At 39.5% G+C, this 25084-nt stretch overlaps 1 protein-coding gene across 3 annotated transcripts in view; it reads right to left on the reverse strand.

Annotated features, from left to right (window-relative positions):
* The window catches only part of FRMPD4 (FERM and PDZ domain containing 4), a 321689-nt gene that overhangs the window by 29624 nt on the left and 266981 nt on the right, over window positions 1-25084 (reverse strand). For all 3 annotated transcript variants that reach the window (XM_068920597.1, XM_068920586.1, XM_068920605.1), the window contains exon 5: window positions 8104-8149. In XM_068920597.1, coding sequence (XP_068776698.1) covers window positions 8104-8149 — 46 coding nt within the window. The remainder of the gene's footprint in view (window positions 1-8103; window positions 8150-25084) is intronic.

Below are 25084 nucleotides of genomic sequence, written 5' to 3' on the forward strand. Positions count from 1 at the left end.
TGTCCTGACAGGTGCCTCTGTCCCCTGCAGCAGGGAGTCACCCACAACAATCACTCGCCGCATCTTCCAGGTGTTCCTGCATGGCACAGGGTCTGTCAGGCCAGTCGCCTCCCTTGGAGCCATGCCCAGCTCCTCCCCAGCTTGGAGGGCGCTAAACTTGTTCTTCACGGGTAAGCCTTGAAGAGGAGTAAGAGCCTTTCTCCTTCTACGAGAGGTCACCAGCTTCCAGCCTTCTTCAACAGCGTTACGATGTCAGTTACAAACAGTTACGAGGTCAGTTACGAGGTGAGTAACAAACAGAGAGCTTCTGGCATCACCTAACTCCACAACCGTGATAATAGGCAACGGAAGAAATTTTGGCTTCATTGAAAATCACTGGGTTCTTCTGGGCCACGTTTTGGTCCATTTATTTCAGTAAGATGTGAATTAGGATTTTCAGAATCTTATCCTAACTCTCGAGGAGTGGCCTCAGTGATTTTGGATACTGAAAGTACCAACTCATGTTGGTTTGCTTGTCTGTTAGAAACTGATGCAGGCATCGATGGTGACCCTGGAGTAACTTCCTATTACCAATGAGACATGATGGCAGTTCTTGTCAACACAGAAAGTCTTGTCACCATCACTACAATTTAGACATGACTAACAATCTGCAGGAGTGAAGGAGTAGTTCAGGTCACGTGCTCTCATAGTCTTTGATCTCTGCTGAGACTGTGTAAAAAGTTATTTTTCTGCGATGGAGAAATCTAGTTTTTAGAAACTGGCAGGACAAAATCTAGCTTGTTTTTGTATGCCACGGATTTATCATCACATGGAAAATATGGTAACTACTAGAATGGCTTCAATATCAACCAATAAACAAGGAACAGAAGGTGTCACACTCCAGGAAATATTAGTCATCTGGTAATTCCTGGAGTTCAAAACAGAACCAAGAAATAGAAGTGAATGCTTCCTCAATTTTACAGTTCTTTCTAAACTTTCCTTTTCTCTAACAGCTATGACTATACAGTGTTTTTTTTTTTTTTTTACTAGTAACAGTATACGAAACAAAAAATTCAAACATGAGATCAAATCAAGATGAGTTTCCAAAACTAGTGATGAAAAACACAGAAGGGCCCCCAAAGATTAGAAACAGTGGCAGAAAAGAAAGAAACTAAATTAGAAAAACAAAACAACTTCTTCAGCGAGAAGGTACAACATGGAAATGGTAATGCAGCATGCTTACATACAGTACTCTGGAGATGAATACCTAAAAGGAGACAGCCTGCAGTGACATCATTTTTAAGATCATTGCACATATGCCCTTTCTGATTTCCCTCCTCTCCATATGATGCTACCTTTCTGCAGTGTGTAAGGGGCATATTCTATCTGACATCCAAATAATGGACTGTAACCTCCCTATTCCTGCTGTCATGGGATAGCACAGCTACAGGAATAGGCTGACTGCCTCTCACTTGCAAGGGCAGGTGAAAAGAGGAGTATCTTTCAGGTACTTTTCTTGCTGGAAGGGGCTTTTTACAGCTGTTTGCTCTTGTTGCAGATGAGTTGCCGGCCTGGCTTCTCTTCAGAGGCAGACTGCCAAATTTTCTTCTGGATTCTGGCAAGGTATTTCCCATAAAATAAATGGCTATGTGGCTTTGTCCTTTGCTCTCTAGAACCTCAAAAGTCAGGTGTGTGTGAGGAGGGAGAGAAAATAAATACTTAAGTTATCCCAAAAATGCAATATGGGAGTCCAACACAACTGAAAGGCTTAAACACACATGAGGTCCCTGGAACCATCTTGGGCAACAAGTTTTAAAGTATATTATGCATAGCAAGAGGAGTATGCCATCAACTGTGATAAAACGTGTGGCTTCCCTACCTCCTCACTTCTCCTACCGCCGCCTGCTTGCACAAGGGAAGTGGATAGGACTCAGGCTTCTTCCCAGGCGCTCTGGGTAAGCCTGAAAGTAAATTGCTTTCTAAAAACCTCCAGACTGTAAAACAGGGATGTAACAAAAACTAGAACAGCTGTGCCAAGTTTGGGGGAAATAGTCTCTGTTGATTAAAGGTTTGAATAATATCACAGCTTTTACATTTAATTACACAATCTCCATTGTTGCTATGTCTGCATTAATTTGGCACTTGACATTTTCTCTTTGAGAGAGGAACTAATTCCAAAAAGAGGGGAAAAACCTAAGCAAAACATTTATTTTTGATTATTGAAACTTACTTATCTAACAAGCAAAATCATGTGCTGCTCTATTATATGTGAACGTCTTATCATTTCTAGGCTAAGAATGCTATCAGTAAATGATTCTCCAAGTGGCAGGTTTATTTTTTTCTGATATGCCATCTTTTAGCCAAATGGAAACCATTATTCTCAGCTGATGACCTTAAACAGGAGGTGTTTACACTAATGCAGTTCATTTATCACTGTAGGTAAAGTATTTACATTGTCACAGATAAAAGCACCTTAATTAGAGCGACTTTTGCAAAATGAGAGAACACATTTTGATAACAAGTCAAAATACTTGTAAAAAATATTAACTTTACGTTGTGTGACCTAAGCAGTGTTTTCTGCTAAAAACTCAAATTCATCAGGAATTTGAATAATTTTTACACAGAATTAAGTAAAACTTCAGCTGATCATTTCAGCACTTAGAGAAACCGCTAACGAGAAATGAAGCATTAAACAGAGATTTGTTTTGAGGAAATAACAGTGAAAACTGAGACCCCTTCTTTGAACCCTACTTGCGATCATAATCTATGGGCATCCCATCAGTAAGGTCAAAGCATGAGAGATTGCTGATAACAAGAGGAGACTTTCTGGAAAACACTATTTTTCTTATTTTTTGGACTTCTCAAAATTAGATCCAACTTTTGTCAGCAGCATTACAGCAGGTCATTTTCAGACAGCTGTTTGAAATTATACCCTTCATTTTGAGGGAAACTGTTTTTATAGTGAAAACAAGAGCATTCAGTATTTTGCCCACTTTTGCAGGTCAGTGGCAATTTTAAGAGATTCCAAGTGAAATGGTGTTTATATTGCTGCAAAAGGCCTTCTGAGTCCTCTCACTGGAAGAGCTGTTGCAACAACAAAATCATTACTCATGCTCAAGAAAAAGAAGGATTTAGCAGCGTAGAAGAGGATAACGTACTACTGAGCTGCCATGAGGAAATAAAACAAGGCAGCAGTATGGGACAGTCATAAAGGTGAAAGGAAAACCTGCTTTCTCAAAATAAGTGTCAAATCAGACTAAAATAAGGTAGTTTAAAGTAGCCACAGATTGTATATATGCAATCAATTTTAAGCTTGTTACCTAAAGTTAGTCTTCAGTTAGCTATGAAATACTATGTTTCTTAGAAAATAGGGAAAAATTGGATGACTGCAAAAACGTGTTGATTATTTGGGCCATCCCTACAGGCAATTATGTGAGGCAAAATTTAGCAAGTAAATAAAATGTGAACAAGAGGAAGAATTAAATTTATTAAGTGGAACAGTACATAATGCCCAAAGGCAAACTAAATATCGTCATTCATGGCTGTGAGCAAGGCTGAAACAACTAGACTGGCTCACAAGAGCATTGCAGAAGAGCAGGTAGAGAGAAGGAAGTAATAATGTTGAGAATTTTACCATGCAGGAATTTGTTATCACCACAGTGCATTGACAGATCGCCATCAGGAGTGTTCCTTCGTTAAACTCTTGGCACAAGTTTAATTGCTGAAGTACTGATCAGATTCCTGATCACTCTTGAAAGTTGTTTTTTTTTTTCTAAACAATGTGATCTACCAGAGATGATTATATTTTCTTTTTGCCGGGGGTAATCATGGTGAAGGGTGGAGAGGCTAAAACACTTTGCTGAAACAATTAATGTGAAATTTCACACAGGAATTTCCCATATCCTTTCCTGCTGAACAGACTATGTATTTTGTACAAATACACTCTAAAAAATCGATATAGCCTAAGAAGAGACCTCCAGAAAGAAAGGAGGGTGCAGCAGTGCACACTGGGATTTATACCACACACCGATGAACGAGGAAAGGCTGTTTGACATAGTTCTTATATAGAGAGGTCCTGTCCAAATAGCAAAAGTGTTGTTTGAAAGTGGCCATGTAGCTGCCTGCTCTTCTGGAAGGCAACACACTGTTAGTATGTTCATTAGCAACCACATCATAACCACGCTGCGTGTAGAACTAAAGCCACGCATGCAATTAAGCATGCTAAAAAGCTCATACGGAAGTTATGTAGTGGCAAAGGTCCTTAATATGATTGTGAAAAATGCTGTTATGTATATTTTCAAAGAAAAAATGTCTTCATTCCACATCAACTTCTCAACTTAAAGTAGCCAAACACTATCCTGTTCAAAAGGCTCGTATGTCTGGCTTCAAAATGGTTTTTAGAAGTACAACTTGGTATTCTTTTTCACTTCAGGTTTCTAAGTCTTTGGGACAAATCTGTTTCTTTTTTGTACCCTTGCTGATAAACAAGTCTAAATATAGTGGGCTTTGCTATTAATTACACGACACCAGAAGGGTAAGCAGAATGAAAAACAGCGAGAGACTGTCCATAAAGTCAATTTTTGCCATAGTCATTACAATTCATAAATGACTGCTATTTACTGAAGTTTCCCTGTAAACATTGTTTCTCAGACACATTAACTGTATTATGACAAGAAGCATCTCTTTCAAATGGATGTAAAATAAAAAAAAAAAATCTTATCCTTTTTCCACCACAGAACTTACGCAGAGCAAAATTGCCATAGATCTTAACTGGGCCCAGATTATATCCAAGGACCTTAAGAGATTAACCATGAAAGTAACGTATTAAATGATCTCTACACACCAAATCTGAATAGACAACAAAACAGGCATGTTATTTGATTTGAGCAACACTTAAAACTTAATTAAGCAACAATCTGAATGATAGCCCATTTGCAGAATAAAATGGTCAGAAATGATAATCAAATGCCATAATTCTAGAAATCAAAACTTCAAACTGCTTCAAGTGCTTTAACTGTTCAGTCACCTTTTTATGAGCAGCAGTGATACTAACCTAGCAGACATTTATTAGATTGATGGAAAAAAACAAGAGAGTATAATGCTTTGGTGTGGTCATAATTAAAACTAATTTTTAATGAGTTTAACCATTAAACAAAAATGAATGCACTTAAGTAAAAATGATCTGCAAAATCTTTCAGAAAGTACTATGTGAACTACAGAGCACTATAAATCTAGATTACTTTTACTTTCACCTGCAATCATAAAGAATGGTTACTTGAAAGCATGAAAACAATACAAACTCTAAATAGTGTAAATAAAAACAATCAAGAAACAGCACTCTGTAATCCATCTTGGCAGATATTTTTCATGCAGTCATAGAAACAAAAAGGTTCACCATCAAGAAGAGAGCTACCTGAAATGTTTCTAATGACGTATTTCTCCCAGGAATGGAAAAGAGGGTTCAGTCTTTATTTAAAAGTTCTTACTTTTCCTTTGTCTGGTTTGTATTTTATCTTTCCAGTTTTATTAGCAAAAGGGTAAAAGGGAAAAGGGAGGAGGCAAAACTAAAGAAAAGAGGAAACACTTTAAGTATCATTTTCGAAGATATAACTATTGTTCAAAACTGAAACAAAACGCGTTGGCCAAGGGAACCAGGACACTCAAGTATATCTGCTTCTCGTCGAATGGAAGCAGATGGCAGGCATGGCCACGCTGGTGTAACATGCAGGATGGCAGATCTGAGATGGATGCCATCTAATCGGCTCAGGTACTACTAACAGTCAGGTTGTGGCAGTATGAAGTCCAGCATGAGCCAGATGTTGAAGAATAACTCAGAGTCCCAGCAGACTTCATAGCCCTGGGTTCACATGAACTGAGGGACCCTGCACTGGGCCAGGGTAAAAATTCAGGTACGTGCACTGGTTAACATCCCCACTGCTCCCCAACCCTACGCACATCTTTGTTTCCACTGCAAGAAAACCTGGGCTTGAAAGTGGTGAGGGAGGAAAGCTATGATCTAACACAGACCCTGGTCTAGACTGTGGTAGAGAAGTACAATATGAGTGGAAAAATCAAAGGAGATCTGCAGGGTGCAAGAGTTCAGACTCAGGCACTAAGTTCATGCCACCTAAGCATGGGCTCATGTACTTTGGGATGCAAATGGATAATTAAAGCTAGTGCTAATACGCATACAACTATCATACCTGACTGCTCTGATGACATACTCAGGGAGACAAGCTTCACACCTACATGAACTAAAACTTCCATCACCCCCAAAACATGGTTGCTTTGTCTCCAGAGGTAGCATTGGGCTCCTAGACTCCAACAGGCATGCCACAGGCAACCCAATATCATGCATTAACTGGGCGTGTCAGCTTATATGGTACCTCCCAGGAAGCTTCAATATCAAAAAAAAAAGCAACAGTGCTTCAATATCATTTCTAGCTCAGTGACATCTAGATGTAGTTTAGTTACTGAATAGATTTTGGTGCTATATAAGGAGAAAAACAGCTTCTGCCTTGTGAGGCCTCAACTAGTGGTTGGATCCAAACAAACTAGGAAGATACCAGGTCACAACTTACCTTCTTCTCCAGAGCAACTGCTGGAGGAAGACAGTACCCATGCTGAAAATATCTCCCACTGGACATGTTGTACGCAGTTCATTTAGGTTACAACTTCCTTTATGTTCAGTATAGATAAGCCTGTTCTCCTACCAGCAATGCAGCAATAATAGGCTGCAACACTTCAAAGGCATCCAGTACTACACTTTATGGTCACCTTTTAAATCAGCAAGTAACTACAGAGCCACAGGTACCTGCACTAAAGCACATGCCCTTTTCTCTCCTGACATTTAAGGAAAAGAACGAAGCCTGTCAACTGATGAAATAAGCCAACCTGTATAAAAAAGGGAAGCATCTGAGGAACTTTTTCCATATTATACATATTTCCTGCAATCAAAACTACTGTCTGTAATCCCATTAGTTTTAAAGGCATTTAGGTTTCTTTATTTAGTCAGATCATGTCTGCATTTTCACTTAAGAAGGCTGAGGTCTACCGGATCCCTGCTCACCTTACTGCTAGCGGTCTTACTGCAGTGCAGCAGCCACTGCCCAGTTTTGTGGAGCAGCGTGTGCTTTTTTCCCATGAATGAGCTGCTGTGTGGATGGGCTTCTACCAGGACAGCTTACCAACGTGGCCACTTCTAAACTAGTCAGAAGGGCTAGTGAGTAGTAGAGAAGAAATATAGCAGTGACAAAGTTTTTGCAGGATTTACATTTTGGCTGCTTCAGCAGATGCAAATGTTTTCACATCTTTGCATCAAATCCATCTCATCCCTTATTCTTGGAAGAAAAGGATGCAGTTATCCCTTATCGATCCAAACTGCCACGGATCAGGCTAGTAAATTGGGAGGTGAATGGATGCGTTACATCTCAAGGGAGAGAGCTGGACTCACTGCCAATCCATGGTTGAGGCCCATCAGCAGCTGCCAAGGTGCGTACGGCTGTGCACAGGCACGTGGGGATCCCCTTTCTCATCTATGCCTCCTCAACGAGGGGTCTGGGCTGAGAGCTCACAAGCCCACTCCCCGCAGCACTCACTGAGGTGCAAAGGTCAGTCAGCTCGGTGGGGCACAGCACAGGACCCTGAGGCGACCCCGACCAGCCTCGCTGCAGCGGCCTCCCCTTCTCGCCTCTCCCACAGTTGCCAAACACGCTGCTCTAGAGAAGAGACAGACCCCCCTCGCACGCAGGGAAAACGAGCTTGATACACAAGTGCAACCCTGCGGCGATGAGGCAGACTGCCAGGAAACCCAGGAGCTGCGACAGACCAAACCTTGAACCCTTGGGGGCTGCAAGGAGACAGTGCCAGCACGAGCACCGGGCGAGATGCCCAAGCGCCTCCAGCAGCGGGAGTTAAAACATACCATTATTATTTAAGTTACTATTACACTGAGCGCAGTACGCAGTAATACAGTCTTGAATATTACCTTTAAAAGACACAGCCCTTATCTCACTTTTTTTTTCTTTTATTACACAGATAAGGTAGAGATGCAGGCAGCATATAGGCAGACAAACGCTCCTATGTTGCTACGAAAGCAATTGAGAAAACACCACAGATACTTACAGGGTAAGGTTGAACAACAGTAAGGAGGATTGATTCTTTGCAGCTTCTGCAAAAGGAAGAAAAAATACAACAGAGTAAATATTCATACTTTTACGCATTACAGATAACCAGCTTTTCTGTTTAAAAGAGAAAAGTGTAGTCCTATGGCAAAATGTTTATTACAATCACATAGCAGAAAATTACAGAGATGAATAATAGGCCAAAATAACAAGGAATATTAAAAACTACATTTTTTCCACATAACAAAGTCAATAGACCTAACTCACAGTTTCTACAGAAATATTTGCTCTGTCAGAGAGGCTCACATGCTGCAATGATGATTTTCTCTAGTGAGAATGGAAAACCGTCTGATTAATTCTATGGGTTCAACATTTACAAACTACATATTTCTGTTGCCTACTTAACAAACGCAGATCACTTTTATACCATCTAGCTCTTGTAAAGATAAGGCCAAATTCATCTGAAGACAGTAGTATTTTCAAAACAAAAATGAGGACCAAAATTTAGTCCCCAGAATCTCCTCCTGCTCACTTTGTCCAATGGGTAGAGAAAGATTAGTATTTGAGGGAGAGCCCAGTTAGAATTTTTATCTTTTTACGACAGTACTAAAGAAAGGTTCTTCTCTAAAATGGAAGAGCTCGTTAGGACGAAACTAGTGAAAATAGACATATAAGCAGCTCTAAACAAACTTGTTTACAGGGTAAGGGAAGAAATTATTGGGAAACTTAATATGATCAAGTGGTCTAGGCAACTTAAATGATAAATAAATGCAGATTTTTCACAATCGGTGGGTAGCTGGTGGTGGTGGATGACTGTGGAAGAGTTACAGGAAAGTGGAAGAAGCAGCAAAATAACAATCACGGTCAATATTTATTGTATTATGCTGTTGGACAGACAGCTTCTGAGGGTAGTATTAGCTAAGAAAAGGTCAGCTGCCATTTTGTTGAGATGGAGTTGATTTTCTGTTGGTTTTACTAATTTCAAACACAATTAATTGCTTATTTATGTGATATATTGCTTGGCTAACTGAAATGCAACTGATTTAGCATGCCTGAACTGTTTAGCAATACAAACTAAAATAAATCACACCGTACTGGTCTTATACATTATCATCTTACATGGCATATTCACATCAGTGATGTACCATTTAAAAGCCCACAAGAAAATAGAGGAGAGATTGATGGTCTCATAAGAAAATTGATCTGGAACGTCAGGCTGTACTTGGTGTCTCCCTGCAGGCCAAGTGGGCTAGCAAACTCTACTTCTGCCAAAGCCATCAGTTGTACAAGAGACGAGAACTGGCCAAATATCCACCAGCTATGGTAAAATTTGTAAAACTTCAAATTTTACCTGTTTCTCATTAGATAAAAAATTTATATCATTACACTAAAAGAGTATAGGTAGACTTTTCAAAAGGAAGGGTTAAAGGCTTCGATTTTTCTAATGCTTAAGATAACAGAAATAAAATCAGATTCGAAATTTAAAAAAAAATGAATGAAGAGCTATACATGGTGAAAATCAAATATACTTCTACAAGCCAGTATAATTTTATCCCTGTTACGCATTATTATAAATACTGTAAGGAGCTTCCCATAACTACTTTTTTATTTTAAGAAATCATGTTCCAAATTTAAAACTCGAGAAGTGATTTATTCATCCATGAAATGATACTTACACCTCTATTTACAGTGTTGATTTTTGTGAAAATCTAGAGTGCATTTTTAAGATGTGTAAGTTATAGAAGGCATTTCTGGAAATCTCCACTGTTGTATTATTCCTTATTATTCTCCATTTTTATGCTTGAAGACTTTATTGTTTATAGTTTAAAAGAAGAAATCTCCATTCTTTAGTTATTAGTTTTGACTAATAACTGGATTCACTCTGCTTCCTTCTATTCTACCTACCATATTTTTGGGAAACTGAAAATACACAGTAATGAATGTAATTTATCTCAAGAATCTCACGGTCATACTTATGCTTTATCCAATATCTCATCACCATATTAATCTAGCTATAGGAGTAGACAGAAAAGGCTGCAGAGCTGTTAGCTATAGGATAAACTGCAGCCTTGAGATAAGTACTCCAGGCCCAACAGACCTCTTCAATTACTTTAAGTCCACTAATTCATGTTCTTCATGGACTTTCTTTAACTTTACACCCATCCATGTCTTCTGCTTGCAGCTACCTTAAAGAGTTACCTTTAAAAAATGAAAATTAGCTTCTCATGGAAATGTTTTTCACCTCTTCACTCTTCTCAGATAAAATCTGTCCAAGTGCCAGTACAGGCAAGACTCATCCTAGACTAACAAGAGGTTTTTTTAAATCAAAAAGGCCACTGATTTTAAGAGATATTTTGAGGATGAGACTTTCTTACAGGATAATCCCTTGCATTGGAAAGACCTTAGACCCTGGACTATTAATTCAGCATTTGAGGCTATAATAATGCCATTTAGAGTTATCTGGATTCATGCATGATACACATTTACAAAGCAGGTGTCAAGCACAATTTATAGTCCCCTCATCATTAGAGAACACATTTTCTCTAAAACACATGCTACATACAAAACACAGCACAGTTACAAGGGAAATAAATATTTAATCAGTAGCTGTTTGATCTGCGGTACTCACTCATGACTTCACCACTCACGTTAAAGCTTATCTCGAATGATGATGACAAAACTTCATACCATAGCACATCACTTTCTACTTCCAATACTGTTATAAAACCATATATATTTAAAAGATAACCCTTGCACAACACTGGAGACTGCCAATTGTGCCACATATTTTATCTAACGCAGTAATGGAAAAATAATTAAATCACTGAGAGCGTATACTGTGATCTGTAAGTTTTGTAGCTTAAATATATGTCTACCTGTGTATGCCTGTGTGTGAGATCACATTATGTAAGCTAAGCACATCACCATATTTAAATGTGAGCTATGCCCTTTTAAAAAACTTCAGAAAGATGACAAAGGCCAAAACAACAGTCACTTACTTTCTCTCTGAAATGTCTTTTCCTCCTGTAATATGACTAAAGTAAAAAAATTAAATATGCATATACTGCAGACATTTAATTATCTTTCCTAGTCATTTAACCACAATCTAATCATTTTTCTTTTTAATTTAAACTACTGCCTATATTTCCTTCTAGAGGCCAAACCTCACTCAAGATCAAACACACACAATTCTAAGCTTTGACAACACTTGCAGACTTTTCCAGTACTCGGCTAACAGCAACAACAAAATAAAATATCACCACATTTCTTTCATTTCCTGGCATTAGAATCAAGTGGTGAGAACAAGACTAAAATCTCAAAAGTGCAATGGGAATTTCAGTGATCCATCTCTTTGTCCTTTCCAGTGCCCTGCACTGTGATTATATTTGTCCGTTCTCCCTACTCCTTACAGCTACTTAAGCTGTAACAAGGAGAGAATATAGATGGTTTGAGAATCAAATTACAGAACATTATAAAGGTTAAAGTTGTATTACTAAGTATTATGCGTCTTGGACTACATGAGGCGTTAACATTCTGCTACAACATCGGTCATTGACTTTGTCTGTGAACTTGCTGCTGGAAATTGCTGTCTTTCTTCTGCTTTCATTTTAGCTGAAGTGAGCAAGGAATGTGGGGGCAGCTGAGGAACGTGTGGCAGGAAGGGGGGCACTTCCAGCACCTCGAACAATGGGGCGAGGTGGCTCTATTCTTCATACGTGTCCTACTGCAAATACAATAGATGAGGAAAGAGGAAGGATATATACTACCTGCATTCGCTTTTAAGATCTGAGAAAGGAAAATTATTATTTATAGTGTATTATTAAGCCTTTAACAATTCTACATATTGGAAGCATACTAGGTATCTCTCCCAGTGAAGATGAAAAGAATAACAGTCCTTACTCAGAAGACCTAAGTTCCATAATTAATTAGAAACCGACGTATTATAAATAATATTATTCACAGGGAATACTGTTGAGGCAAACCTTTCTTTTTAACCCTAACTTTTCTCTCTTTCACTGACACTGAACAGCAAATTCCAAAACTCCTGTTTTGAAACGCTATGCTTCATTCTCTGCTATTTCAAGACCATCTACTGCATTTTGAATCTCCCTATAAATAAGAAGGGCCTGAATTTCACAATTATAGGGTTAGATACCATGATTTGAGGTATAATTCAGACTACATTTTTGAAACAAGGAAAGGGAACTCAGTGAGTCAAAACTGTAAAATGTAATAGGCTAGTGCAAATACCATATTTCAAGCAAAGAAAAGCAGAACTCATCTTCAAATTCTATCATGCAGGGGAAGAAAAATCATTCAGCGTTTGAATGTCTTTCATTATTATGAAGATTAAGGCAGTAATAATGAACAAAGACTTTGCATGAGAAAACTAAAGTCACTCTATTGTAGTACATTAAGAATGATTTCAAAAGGATCATTTTGATTTGAGCTGTATATACATTTTTACATAAAACCCGTGCTCTTCTACAGTAGTTATCTTCGCCTAAGGGAGCTCCGAATTTCACTTCTGTAGACTTCTATCATACCTGATGGCTCCTGGGGGAAGATGAGCTTGCCCCAGAGATCTACCTGGATTTACCTGTGGGGCTGCAGAGACCTTGGTGGTACAGAGCAGACCTGTCTTAACTCACGTTGCCTGCTCTGCTGATAGCATGCAGCTCCCCTCTGCACGCCTCTCAGACTTGCAGTGATGTGATCCCACCTGGGTCCACTCGCCTGGGACCTGCGTCGCTGAGTGGAAGCGGAGTCCTGATAAGTTGGTGAACAAACTTAGGGTTCACGTAAGCTCATGACCTGCAAGCAATGCAGAGGGGGCAGGTGGAGGGGGGCTTCTCAGGAAGACTATGCCTTTCCCTGACGAAATTTCTGTCACAAATGCAGTGTCGTGCAAACACACACATTTAAGCTAACAGGCCCTGCTCGCCAGGCTTAAATCTGCACAAGCGCAAAGTTACCGACGAGACCTCAATATTAGCTCAGGTCTTTTATGCAATGAAAAGATCTAGGGTTGTGTAAATGACCTCTACGGAGTCCAGCTCATCTGCATAGGAGGATTTCTCCAGCAAAAACCAAGCAAGGAAAAAAAACACACACAGCTTTTCCAAAGGAAACACTGCAGCACACAAACTACAGGCAATGTCTCTATGATTGAATGGCTTTTAAGTGAGAAGTACGATAAATTAAACTCGGCTGAAAGCCATGTTACTGCAGGCAGATTGCTTCGCATCTCTGAATTACAAGCACCTATAGATAAACATTGTTTATTTCAGTAAGAGGTGGAGCATCTCATCTCTCCAACCTTAAGAAGATGATAATTTCCAGAAAATTCTAGGAAAATATAGAAAAATAAACTTTGTCAATATGTTGCCCATGCATGGTACAAGAACCGCTTCAAGGGTGGCAGCCGTATTTCAGTCTTTGCCTGTGCAGCTGGTTGTAGTGACCTCCTTTGAGCCTCCCGGAAGATTCTGTGCACAGGCAGAGACCAGCAGTCCTGCCATTATGCTATGCAGGTAAGGTTAGGTATGTTGCGCATGGTGTTACATCTCCAGCTCCGTTGCAGGACTCAGATGCAGGAGCAAAGCAGACATGATACGCAGCCAGAAGCTGGCAAAATCAGGTACGCTATCTTTAAGGGGGAGGTGCGGGGTCCTAGTTTGGGGAGGAGGGGTAATATTGCATGGTATACAGATAGAAGGAAATGGGACATGAGGCCAAGGTCTTGCTTTGTGGGTGCACACATGACGAACAGCACAGGTGAAGGCTGGGAGCATCAGGTTAGGGTCTGTTTTTTCCTGGGGTGAGAGAGTACAGAACACAAAAGACCATGGGCTTCAGGTCTTATTTCTGGAGACAGGAAGGCTGGGTTGTAGTCCCTGATTTTGGAAGGCAGAGGGACCATACTAATGCTTTAGAAAGCTGGCAGCTGCTGCTTCCACTACTTTTAATGGTACTGCTTGCCCTTAGCCTCACTGTCAATGCACTGAAATACTTGTGACATCCAATCATCTTAAAACTTGTGAACTCCTGAACTCCACAGATTAATTTGCATAGCTGTGCTGCTTCACAAGGTCCTTAAATTTTAAGTCTACCATTAAAGATGAGAAGGTTTTCAGCGGCAGAGGCAATCTGCACAAGAATCTGAGAATTTTACAGAATTCCTATTGATATGTCTGAGCCCTAAAAACTGTGCAAGTAATGCATGCTGAAAACGACCACAGCCACATAAAATAGAAAGATACAAGTGCAGGATTATTACTTCTCTGCAGGATCAAAAAGAAGCAGAAATACAGCTGAGAGAAAAGATCCTCTGACTCTAACATAAATAACTTCAATAATAGCATACAGAAAATTACTGTCAAAGCAAACTGCATTTTATATAAATGTTCTTTCTTTTAAAGGTCTGGCATGGTGTGAAAGTCAATCTTTAAAATTGTCACGGTCTGTAACTGGCACTAATTGGAGCCCTTGTTGGCAGTTTCGGTAAGGGGCCAACAAGTGAGTGTGTATACAGGCTGAATTGCATCCTCCTCCTCTGACAGAAGTGATCCCTTTAGATCAGGTCTGTGGCATGTTTGCAAGGGTACATACAGGAGATGCCATTTCAGATGCCTCAGCCATAAACACTTTGAGAATAAAAAAGGCCTCCCATTCTCTAAGGCAGTCCATCTGCCACACTTGCACATGCACCAAATTCACTCCATTTTCTCCTTTGTTAGCACTGTGGCCAGGAGTGCCCTATGAAGTTCTTGATTTTCAGTAGTTCATTACGACCTACACGCCCCTCCAGCGAAAATAACCCTCCCTTCCAAAAGTACCCTACGTTGCTTATATTCTCAACTACAAGGTTACAATCTTTGTAAATGAATTACTAAAATACTAGTCAAACAATAAATACCCATGTGTACTGTGCAAGACTATCTTGGTAAGACAGTTTGGAAACATCAACAGCAGCATTACGTTGCTGTCTAACCACAAGCGCCTCATTACTCCACCAGTCCATTGTGGAGTGCAATTCTGAATGTCAGCAATACACAGAAAACACTATATTGACTGGGCTTTTCTTAGGCAACCATTTTCCTACTTACACAGATCTGACAGTCGCAGTCAGCCCCTGACAGACCCATATTTTAGCCTGAAGATGGAGTAGGCAACAGATAAGGAGTTGTTAGCTCTGGAGCCCTTTATTCCAAAAGAATCATTATTTGCTCACTTTGGCCAGCACAAAAACTGAGCACCAGATGGGCATGTGTGTGTATCTGATCGAATGAGACATTCACCAAATCAAATCGTTAGCATGTTGCAGCTCCTCTATCATAGCATAAATGGCTTCACGCTGCATGAAGATGCTATACTCCCACAGAGAAAAATGGATGCGTTAAGTGTAGAGCTTACTCCCCTATTAATTAATTGTTCAGCTGTCCTCTTCTAATTAGACTTTCTGCACATTAGTTTTAAAGGATCAAAGATAGAGAAAGTGTGATAATATGGGTCTCTCAGGCCACTCATCCAAGCCAAAGTTTCAGTGCTGTTTTCCTACCGTTAACTGCTAAAGCTTCAGTAGCTCTGAGGAAGACTTATTTCTCAAAGTGTAACACATACAGCACAATATAAGCACGGCCCAGGAAGGCTATTTATGAGACATCTTTAAGAACAGTGTTACAGAGATACTGTACAATACTATTAACATAAAAGTATTTACAGAACAAGGTGGTCTCACCTCAAAAGGGGCAGCTCCTCTCCCTTGAAAATATCTCATCTTTATTTGCCAGACCATGTTGTTTCCTTCAGACAGTAATGACTTTCAAACAGCATTTCTGCAGGTATTTTGAATGATCCTTTCTAGATAGGACTTCTAAGTGAGATAAGTGCAATTCTATTTTTACATTCTGCAACCGCATATGTGCAAAAACTGGTAGGCGCACAACTGCTGCCCACTAACTCAAGTAAGCAGTTAACTTGGTTAAGACTTATTTTTTGCACTAACATACTTACCCCGGACTTCCAGAAACTTGGACTTTACCAAAACACTGGGGTTTCAGAGTAAAAGGTTAAAAATGATAAATCCTAACTCTTCTACAAAATTTGACCCAATGCTGACATGAAAGATTATGCACTGAAACACCGAAATGACCTCATGTACTGATTCTCAGGTCATCCACCAGAGATGTGGAGATGCCTACAAAATCTATCTTGATTATTCAGTCATTTCTTAACTTTAATTTTCAAAACTGGAGCCACCATGAATTTGTTAAGTCTGCATACGTGGTCGCAGCAAAATAGCATTAGCAAATGGCATTACAACCATCTTCTAATATTCTAAATTTTTTGAGATGCATCTGATGTTCCAGCTGGATTCAGAATTCGTTTTCCTGGGACTGGGAAATGCTTTCCTGGACAGTTCCCAGATGTTTCTCTAAGTAATCTGAATTAGATTAAGAGGGGCTTTCCTGTGTGCTACTGAAATTTCAGTGGCTGCTTAGACATCTTGATGCGGTCACATAGCCATTCACATATTTACCTTAATAGTAGAAAGAGACACAATAATGATATTTGCAGGACTCAAGGAAATGCTGAACTTTCCAAACCCTGCAAAATGGTGTTATGCCATTCACTTACGTTACCGTAAAATTAACAGTTTGATCTACTAACTGAAAGGGATGTTTCAGAGAGTAAACCTAACTCTGATATCCACATACCGAAACCTTGTTGTTTTTGTATTGTTTTTTTCTTTGAAAGAGACACAATGTAAATTTTCACTTGAGAAAGAAATTCCCTCTCCTAATGGTTTTATGTCTTTCTTTTTTGTTGGCAATATGTTACAAAGTAACAATCATCCCTTTTATTTAATAACTTGGTTTCTCTAGTCGCACTACAGCTGACCTCTCATGCACCATTGGAAGTAAAAGTTTTGATATAATCAAAGCTGGGCTACTGCTCTTCATTATAACTAGCAGAGCAGCATGGAGTCTGCTTAAGATGAGGACATCTTGACAATGGGGAAGAAAGACTAAAAGAAAAATAATAATTCCTTAACTAGTCAAACAGTATCAGTCAAAAATCAGTAGCAAAAGACCAAAAGCTATGGTTATGGTTTGAGGAAACACTAAATCAGACTTTCAAGGCTGTCAAAACCAGATGAAAAACACGGTGGTGGTAAGCTGCAAAGCTCTGGGCCAGTGTGCCAACACTGTCCATCAGCTCCAGCACGCTCAGAAACTCTCTTTGCTTAGACCTCAATGAAGCAGATTTTACACGGGATCAGGTTATTTCTTCTTCTTCAGCAAATGCCATAAAGTTAGCAAAGAAGCCAGCATAAACTTCACGACATGTCTAATGGCTAATTTCACAGAAATGTGATTATATGCCTAGCTCATAGTCAGCTTAAAACTGCATTGGTGATTGAACAAGGAAGGCATAGCCTTGTTACCACTGACCATGGAGCAGCTGTCTTCAAAAACAACCCCTCTGCCTCTAGCAGTGCCCTTCTTTGCCTAAAAGGCTTGGTAAGAGTTAGGCTGTTGATACACTGGTATTAATGTAACACAAATATTGTTTCATTATTGCTTCTACTTTCTCAAGAGCGCCCCTCTATTCCGATTTTGTCATACTTGGACACACTTTGAACAGGCTCGCTTTAGAGTATATGCTGGTGCAGCATTTTGCACAGTGACATCTTGGTCAATCTAGACAGTAGGACAGCAGAAGAACAATAAAACAAATAATTCAGTAAAATGCACCACCTAATACCAAATATTTTGAATGAATAATTAACATTGAATTAAAATGAACAGTGGTATAACCTTGTTGTTTATGCCTAGATACAAAACAAAAGCTGAGAAACAAGGAAATCATGTACTCTTAAAAATATATTTTAAAATGAATATGGAAATAAGGAAGTGAAATAAAAGACAGCCCGCCCAAGATGTCAGAAATTGCACAGAAGAGATTCCTGTATCAAAAAGACTGCAAAAGAGATCTATAAAAATTATGTATTAAAGAAGAGGAAAGATCACTACAAATGACAACAAAATCTTAAAGATATTTTTATTATGTGACAGATTAACCATAATCTTTTACAATCAGAGCTTCATTTTCATTTGTACTGAAAGCAATAGAAATCCTTGCTGCTGCTATTCATAATCTGTACTGTACTGGTATTTTCACTTTCACATTAGGGTACTGTGTATGTAGCAATGAAAGGCTAGGGGTTCAAATACGTCCTTCACTCCTGCACCTATTCATTTTTTTCTTTTCTGTAATGCTTTTTTAAAGGCAGAAGAAAATCAGATACATTTGGCTGATTAAGAGCTAACCTGAATCTAATAAATAGTTTAGAAGCATCTTGTTTTAGAGAGTTATCTTGTTTTAGAGAGTTATCTGAGTTATCTGTATTACTAATAATACATAACAATCACATAATGATTTTTGTGTCTGAAGTACTTCACAAACATTTTATTAGCTCTAAGTAATAAGGCCAATGAAGAAAAAGAAATTAAGAAGTACAAGACAAATTCAGAAATGAGATAAAACTCTTGAATTCAGAAGCATATTGTATCTTCAAGCACAGTATTATACACTTTTCTGTGTTCCATATTACTGGTTTTATTATTGTTCCTTAAGAAAAAATATATTCATTCAAAGGGTATACTATATTTTTCATTCAGATGCCTGAATGCTATTCATGTTGCTTTTAACTCTTATCTGCTTTTTCAAAACCAGACTAACTGATCCAATCTAAGATTATCTCTACTCTTTGCTATGGAATAAGTTATTATTGAGCATGTTTTCAGCAATTACGGACTTATGGAAATAGTTTTAAGAATAAATGTTCCAACAAAACAAGATTCATTCAGTTTCTCAGTAAGTAAAGTTTCAGTCATCAGTGGCTGTTTTTTTGTGGGTTTATTATTATTATTATTATTATTATTATTATTATTATTATTATTATTATTATTATTATCTGGAAGGTTAGACAATTGGTGGACACCGAGCTGCAGAGACTAATGCAGAATGATTTTTGCTTACTGAGTCTGGAATAGAAAATTGGTTGGTCAGATGCCAAAGATATATCCATGTGCCAGTGAAGTAGTGTAAATCACAGCAGATGTGATTTTAGAATGATTTGGATGAGCAGCCAAACAGGTGACTCTTCTTATACGCACGTGGCACAGTAATTTGGATAACAGCAGGCCTCACATGTAAACTCTTTGGTCACATTTGTGTCCCCACAAAAAGACATACTCAGTGCAATTTTCTCTTCAACCACAAAAATTAGGTAGACTGATACAAGGAGAAACTGATTCAGAATTGCTAGCCAGTTAACCACTTGTTTGTGTTAAATTATACTATTTACTGAAAAAGCCCCAAAGACCCACCACAAATATATACAGTATATCCACAATGTGCAAAATTCAAAGGTTTTTCTTCTCCCTTTCATTTTAAACAAAGGACCATTTGTTTTTTCATTGTGTTAAAATCAATAATAAAATGCAAGCTTTAAAAATCTATTCTGTTTAAAATTCTGTCCAAGCTTTCCAAAGCCACATATTTTGTTAATTTTCAGTTAATAAATCTATAAGTTTGTGCTAGTTCACTTAATAATGTATTTATGCTCTTATACCCTTCAATTTGTTTCCCTTTTGTATCAGCAGAAGTACTTAATCTGTTTTATGTTTTCTTTGGGATAAAGGATCACTAACAGAAGCCTCACTGAAAAATTAAAAAGTGAATGCATAGTGCACATAAACATGACACTTAAGGGATAACTTAAATTTGACTTAAGCAGAAATCTTTCCTTGATAAATACAATAATACTGCAAAATCTAAGGGGTGAAGGAGTGTTTGAAAGTGGGAAAAGAAAATTACCCTGCAATCACGAACCAAGCACAAAATGATGAAGGGCCCCATTTTTATATCTGCACAGAAGATGAAGACATAATTGCAGTGCAGTTATACATATCAATGTTAACATTAATCTAGATACTATGGGTAACAATAGCAGTAAAAACGTGATGCTGCTCTGTTCGGCATCGGTTCTCCCCCCAAGAAAACACCCACGCCTGCCGAGCCAAGTCCATGCTTCGCTATCCATAGCAGCAAGATTAAAATTCACTTTATAGGCACACGTGCTGCAAGCCCTCCCTGCTCTGCGGTACACACAGGCAGCCCGGCCGGCCACCGCTGCTCGAGCGCAGAGCTTCGCCACGCTGCAAAAATGGGAAAATTAGCCAGCTTTATCATTATCCTCTCTCACTCCTTAGAAGCTGGGGGCAACAGTCAGGACCAAAGAGAAAGACTTTAAAACGTGTCTGTTCTTCAGGAAAGCAGGAGCAGTTACTGAAGCTGCTCCTGGAGGTGGGAGGAGGCAAATATATAATTCGCCATAGAGCTGAAGCCAGAAGGTGTAGGAGGAAAGATGGATTTTGGTATAGGGCAAAAAAAAAAGAAAAAAGGACTGAAATATGTGACTTGCTAAACGGATTTTACAGGTATTTTCTAAATAATTTATTTGATACACTTGTATTTTCCAGCTAACCTTTGTAGCCGATCAAATACCACTTGCTGAACACATTCACTGCCCTAAAGAATTATATGTAAAAATCATTTGTCAAAGATTATGTGCTGGTATGGAGACATTAAATCTTTTGTCATTGTGGCAAAGTGTCAGGCTGTAGCACAAAACGAGAAGCTGACCCAAGAGCTATGGCAGCTGCTGTACAGTGCAAGGCTGCTACCTCTACCCTCCCCTGGGCCTCAGCCTTTTCTTTCTTTTGTGGGACCCAATGTACAGAACAGTGCTGCTTTTCCAAGCAGCAGAGTAAAATTAATGGCAATACTAATACTAGATTTATACTAGCATAATTTAATTCCCAGTGAAATGAATTTGATTATTCTACCCTTTCCATTGTCTCTGTGGGGGAAATGAAAGCAGGGACATCTCTCAGCCTGGCTGGGCAGCATTTCAGGCCTCTGTCTCCACCTTTTCACTTTGAATTGCTTTCAATGCGTATTGCACTGGGTGCTTCTACATGAACAAAATACAAAATAATGTACATAATTTCCAGAATGACTATTAATGCTGATGAAGATTAGGAACTAATATTGCCAGAGTTCTTCTTGAGCTTATTTCTGGTAGTTAATACAACGGCAGCTGAAAGGTAACTCTCCTGATGTTGTCCTTAATGAGCATAAAACACATCTTTTCACAGAGCAACCACTTAATCAGCTTTCCAAGCAGATACCCCCAAAATATTCATCTGCTAGAGTAATTTGTTAGAGGAGTTGGTCCTGAGCAGAACTAGTTTTATCAACACACCTAAACGTACTTGTATCACTTGTAACTAATCCCTCCACTAGTAACAATACTGGGCACCACAGGCTGGTGGCACCGCAGGCTGGGCACCCTACCTATCCAAGGAGGAGGCAAGAAAAAGGAGATCTAGCATTCATGTCCTCTGTGGTTTGAGAAGGCTCTTTTATTTCCCAAGACAGTGCTGAGCCACCTCACCAAAAGGCATGCACTGCTGAAGCTGTGCCACTCGGTAAAGAGGAATTCACGATTCGTAGTGCTGGAGAGAGAGCAATATCCTGACAGAGACGCTCCCCTGGAATGGCCACAGCCTTTGCTTCCAACAGAGCCACTGTATTTTGTATCAGCATTATCTGACACAAAATGCTTAAGCTAACATAGTCTTCTTATGCAAGTGCTCTAAGCATAGACTATTATATAATAAGGGATGAGGGGATACCACTGCGGGTGCCTGTGGCTGCAATTTTGAATAAAACTGTCAATAACCATCTTCTCTGCGCAGAATCCATTGCTGTCAGCGTGGGCTGCACTTATTCCAGGCATGTTCCTGGGACTGAGGGCAGAGAAGCTTGCTCTGTGAATTGCAGATGCACTTAGGTGATAGACTACAGCTGAGATACTCAGTCCAGCCAGCATAACTAACAGCTCTGGGGCACTCATACTAGCAGGATTTCAGCAGTGAGATTTATCCCACATACCTGCAGCTATTTAAAGGCACAAGGTATCATTCTCTACACACCTTCTATAACCAGAGAAGAGAGAGAGCTGCAAACAGATTAGTTTCTCCCGTCTTCGGAATAGCCGCAGGCAACCAGCTCAGGCTAAAGGCCTAACTCAAACACCTAGACATTACTGAGAGAAAATTTCAGCCAGGTATGTGAGCAATTTTACTGTTGAAAAATTACCCCAGCTTGTCACATGCAGAAGTATCAGCAGGCTGTTCTATGCTTTGTGTGCAGGGTTTTAGGCACCTAAACTCCACTGTGGACGCTGTGGGGCTGGCTCTTGTAGTCCAACTCAAGTATGTTGCATAAAAATGTGCATCTCACATATAAGCAGGCAAAATAACTTCAGTGAATCTGGAAAAAAATGAGAAATTAAGTATTTTCCCCTATTTAAAAAAAAAAAAATCATGACGGACAAGGTCAGGGACTTGCAAAGTTTTCTCTTAGGTACACATTCCATTCTTTTATTGAACAGTTGATACTGTTACTTCATTGTTGTTATCTTGGGGACTTTCATTTAAAACTAGTTGATGGAGTCATTAGGCAGCATAGCTATCCCTCACCTTAGCTGCAATCATGAGATAAGCAAAATAGCTTCAAAAGTCTTATCTGCTCATCTGTACACACTGACAATGATCTACCTGTGCAAGACTACATTCCTTGTTCCAAAGATATGTATTAAAATTCAGTTCTCAAAGGGGACACAACAGAAGATGTAGCTTCAAAGGATATATGTTGTTTAACAGCTATATGTCAACCTTCTAGATTAAAAATAGACTTGTCAAAATTTAGTCTGATAGAAACTGCGGTAAAATTCCCTATGTTCCAATGGGCATAATATTCTTCATTATGTGGTCACGTAGTAATTTTTCTAAGCAACCTGGAGACATCTCTGAAGTCTAATTAACTGTGAATGTGATTTTAAAAATGCAAATTAGAGCATTTTTTTAAAACTACATTTAGTGTTCATGCAAAGTGCTAGATTAGGAGCACTGGATGGCAAAGTTTCTCCACATCTACAGGTCAGTACTTTGTGGCTGAAGCATAAGAGAGGAGAACAGCTAGAGTCTATCCTCGTGCATAATTTTGGCCTCTACATTGACACTGTCTGCTAGAACAGCAATGGATACAAGACCTGAACAGACAGGTCACCGACCAATGATAACACATTTTAATCACTTGCAACCCAATCTAGACACAAAACTGGCCGGGTGCTTCTCATTAATTCCTCATACCATGTGCGGCAACAGAAGAATAAAAAAATGTTAGGAGTTGAAAATTAATAATCCGTGATTCTATAGCAAGTGATCTCGCTACAAAAAATCTCTTTTAAATCTTGCAAACCCATCTTTTCATTTTTAAGAGACAGATTTTTCATTCCCCTAGTTCCACCTTATCTTGCCTTTTTGCATTTCAGTGATGCTAAAAGATGCGCTCAGTGTGTCAACTCTCAGTCTACGAAGGAGCAACAGCCACAATATTATATAAAGAAAAGAAATAGAGGAGAGAACTTTCCTTACAGAATCAGATTCTCAAAGTTAAGCCTACTCTGCCTTAAAAAAAAAGTGAGGAGGGGAGAATGTGAAAATTTTGGGGGATTTTTGTTTGCTTCCTGTCTCTCCCCCACCTTCCCCAAAACTGCAGCTTCCCAGAATTTTTTCAAAGTTTTTATCTTTCCTGTAGCTCTTCTGCAGAACACAAATTCGATTTCCAGAAGGGAAGCTTTAGGAAGGCCACGTAAGGAGAGGATCTTTGCCTGTCAAAATCCAGCAGCTCAACATTTGAATGACGTACTATCAGCATCTAGAAAATCAATTAAAAACAATAGACTCTCCTAGTTCTTTGCTTCATCCTGTGAGACCAAATGTCTAACTTTTGCTTAGCTGTTCTGCATGCCACGGTTGCCAATATCATTAACCTATTTAGTCAGCCTGACGCACTTGAAAGTTTTGCAAAACGCTTTGGAGGCAAAGTGACTTCTCATTTCACTCACAGTGCTGCTGCTGCCTCGCTGGGAGTGTGGGACACTCCCGGTCTGCGCAGAGGCCACAGGAGCTCTTTCTTTCCTGGCCCTGGGCAAAAAATTCCACATGCTCCAACGTGACCATATATTTTGGCTGATTGCATGCAAATTGATTGGTTGGACAAAGGCAGGAACCAGAGAGGCTTATGGATTTATGGATCCCCACGGGAAAGTGTGGCTCTGCTAGGTTGACATTCGGAGCCTCCAGCTCCTCTTGCCTTCCGGGTGACTGGCTCTGTGCTGCCCCACTCAGCAGGAGCAAGGTTAGCAGAGCCCGCACCTGGCCCACCTGTAGTCTTTTTTTCCCATGTCTGGGCCTAGGAAACATTCCCAGGCCTTCCCATGCTGCCTGCCCCAGCCCATCTAACTAAGAAGCAACATGGTAAAATATAATGCTCCAAAAATGGAGGATTTCCTCCCCTTTGCATAGTGCAAGTGAGATCTGTGTGCAGAGTCATTTTCATGCACTGCAGAGGGGAACCCGGAAAGGGGGAGAAAATGCTAAGTCTAACTGTGATCGCCACTTGAAGGGACCACATATATTACTGAGGAGATCTTTGATTATATGTACAGCCAGTGGAAGGAAGGTGGTGTTACGGGCGATGCTGTGCTGGAGAGAGAGGAACCAGTAGGAAGGTGCACCGCACTGCACTGTAAGGGAGTAAAAGACCAGAAGTAACCAAGAGTACGCAGAGCTGCTATGGGACATTTAGAAAAAGGAAGGGAAGAAAAAGGAGGTTTTTGCCTTTTCTAAATAAAGGGACATTGTATAGACAAATCTTTCCCAAGAGAAAATATTCTGTAACTAAGTCCTTGTGTGGTCTCTCTGACCTTCCTCTAAAACGATTGGAGCTGGCCCTATCAGATACAAAATGCTGGAACAAATGGACTTTGGATTTGA

Source organism: Struthio camelus, chromosome 1 (genome assembly GCF_040807025.1).
Source record: "Struthio camelus isolate bStrCam1 chromosome 1, bStrCam1.hap1, whole genome shotgun sequence".
NCBI classification, from domain to species: Eukaryota; Metazoa; Chordata; class Aves; order Struthioniformes; family Struthionidae; genus Struthio; species Struthio camelus.